The sequence below is a fragment of the Penaeus vannamei genome, chromosome 4 (assembly GCF_042767895.1).
Source record: "Penaeus vannamei isolate JL-2024 chromosome 4, ASM4276789v1, whole genome shotgun sequence".
Classification (NCBI taxonomy): domain Eukaryota; kingdom Metazoa; phylum Arthropoda; class Malacostraca; order Decapoda; family Penaeidae; genus Penaeus; species Penaeus vannamei.
Window position 1 is genome coordinate 44878124 of NC_091552.1, and position 2500 is coordinate 44880623.

The 2500-nt window shown below is 30.0% G+C and overlaps 1 protein-coding gene across 12 annotated transcripts in view; it reads right to left on the minus strand.

The window, feature by feature from the left end:
* Window positions 1-2500, minus strand: part of mxt (Eukaryotic translation initiation factor mextil) — a 64973-nt gene that overhangs the window by 10550 nt on the left and 51923 nt on the right. For 8 of the 12 annotated variants that reach the window (XM_070121101.1, XM_070121109.1, XM_070121104.1 and 5 more), the window contains one exon: window positions 274-401. In XM_070121101.1, coding sequence (XP_069977202.1) covers window positions 274-401 — 128 coding nt within the window. Of the gene's footprint in view, window positions 1-273; window positions 415-2500 lie in introns of all 12 variants that reach the window. The other 4 variants (XM_070121102.1, XM_070121107.1, XM_070121097.1 and 1 more) reach the window with 1 other exon arrangement.

Here is a 2500-nt window from a genome sequence, read left to right on the forward strand (position 1 = left end):
TCCCACCCCACCATGTAACTTCAGTTCATGCCTAACCTTATAAATTAAAGTAATTCCAATACATTGACATCAATATTTTTCTCCTCAACAGCAACAACAGTGTCCTAAATATAATATACATCCTTCAAAAAAAAAACTAATACAATTCTTCCTCTTGACTTCTATATAATTTCTCCTCATTTCAAAGAACCCTGGTCAAGAAATTCCACATAAATGAGAAAAACAAAATCTTTGACACCTAAAGCTTTGACCCTAGAACACCCCATTACTTACCCTCACAAGATGCAGGTTGTTGCCTGTGATTCTCAAGGCATCCGAGCCATGGGTCACTGTGTACCGGTACTCCCCAATTGGTTCGTCTCCCATCGACTGGCTGTGGACTAGGGTGTTTCTTTTGGAGCCTGCATGTCGAGAACCAGCGGAGACAAACATTTTTAAAACAGGTTGTACTTGCTATGAATGGTAGTCTAGACTTATCTCTTTATCAATGTATTTTTAGTATTTAAACAATAATGAGACAAATGAATTTTTCTTTTTGAAAATATACTGAATGAGTTTTCTATTGCACATATGATATCAAATTTTTAGCACATGATTTTATGTTCCATTTGATTATTCAGCATCAATACAATCATTAGCTACTGACAAGTAACAATGCATTTTAAAGTGAGCATGACTTAATGGTATCTGAGTTATATCTGAACTGATGTTCCTGACTGGCTGGATTTCATGACTCTATGCTGACTGGCTTGATTTCCGAGGCATCGTAAAGAACAGACTGTATAGTGTTTGAGATTGACTGGCTGTCAAAATGTCTCAGGCATTCAGGTATAACAGTCACTGACTGAGTTATGTCATTAATCAAAGGCAATGACTGAATGAACAGCTGAAACTAGTCCAGTCACGAGATCAGCCAGTCAGCAACACTAATTCTTAGATGTTTGAGAAATAACTTTATTTTGTACATTCATTCCATAACCATAATAAAATGACTACTAATTTTTTTTTTATAAATGTTCAATTAAACAACTCATAACACTGTACACCTTCACAACAAGAGTTTTAGATACACCATGTAACTATTACATAACATGTTACAAAAATGCCTCTCCTATGAAGAGCAGTTATCTATGAAAAACTGTTCCCAAGAAAACCATTAAAGCATTTTTTTCTACCTCCTTTTCTACTTCTCAGCTACAAGAGTATATGTAAAATGAATTTATTCATCTCAATACTAATATATATGTTTACAAGAAAACCAATTTGATGTACAAGAAAAAGGTAAAAATACTACTAAAGAGCCACAAAATGTCCACAAAAAATTAACAATTTTTAAAAACTCTTCCTCTTTTAAAATTATAACCAAATTAAGATTTCAGTGAACAGTAAAGAAAAGAGGCATTAATGTGTAGCATTTCATGAAATTTATGAACTAAATAATACTTTATGAAATCATTGACAAATTTGTAAAACTGCACATAAAAGGAAAAAATAGATTACTGTTGATGAAAAAAAGCAAAACTAAATTAAAACTGTTGATTAAGAATCTATAATTTACTGATTTCAATAAAATTCTCCTTAATATGAAATGTCATGATTTACAATACAAAAAAGGTACGGAAAATCCAATTAGCGAAGGGGAAAAACAAGATGAAAAAAATATATATAAATAGCCCAAGACATATACATAATATCAGATACATTAACATTCCACATATCATTTTTGCATGGTCTAAAAAAGAATAATAATAAAAAATAATAATAATGCATATATTACTGACATGTCAACTGTCATTCTCAAAGATGGGCAAACATATATATAAGTCATAATGTAAGGCTAATAACACATAAGATTTCTGCGCATGCACTGGTAACTGATTACCTTCCTGATTATTTCTTATTTTTTTCAAGCAGCTTCCAAAAGCCATCTGTTAATAACATGAAAAACAGCAACAACAACAACGACAAGAGTAATGGAGTAAGTGTATTAATCTCAAATTGGAAAAAAAAATTATGTATATCTATTACTATTGCCTCACTTCACCAAAAAAAAAAAAAAAGAAAAAAAAAAAAAAAGAAAAAAAAAAAAAAAAAAATATATATATATATATATATATATATATATATATATATATATATATATATATATATATATATATATAATTCTATAAACCTGATTTACTTACTAAACCCATGTAAAATGTTCTAATCAATCCCATTGCATACATGATTAAAAATCCTAAAGACAACATAAATATAAACAGAACTTCAGTCTCCGTTGATATCAGATTAAAATGAGAGCTATGTTGATGTACCATCTTGTTCCATAGGTTACAGGATATATATTAAACAAAATGCACTATCATAACTGCAACTACAATAATTACTTGTTCTCTTACTCAAAGCTGGGGGTTTGGTCCCATCAAATGTGTGGTCTATGAATACATTACAAGCGAGTCATAAGATATCTTTTTTTATACATGATAAACAGATAAACTGA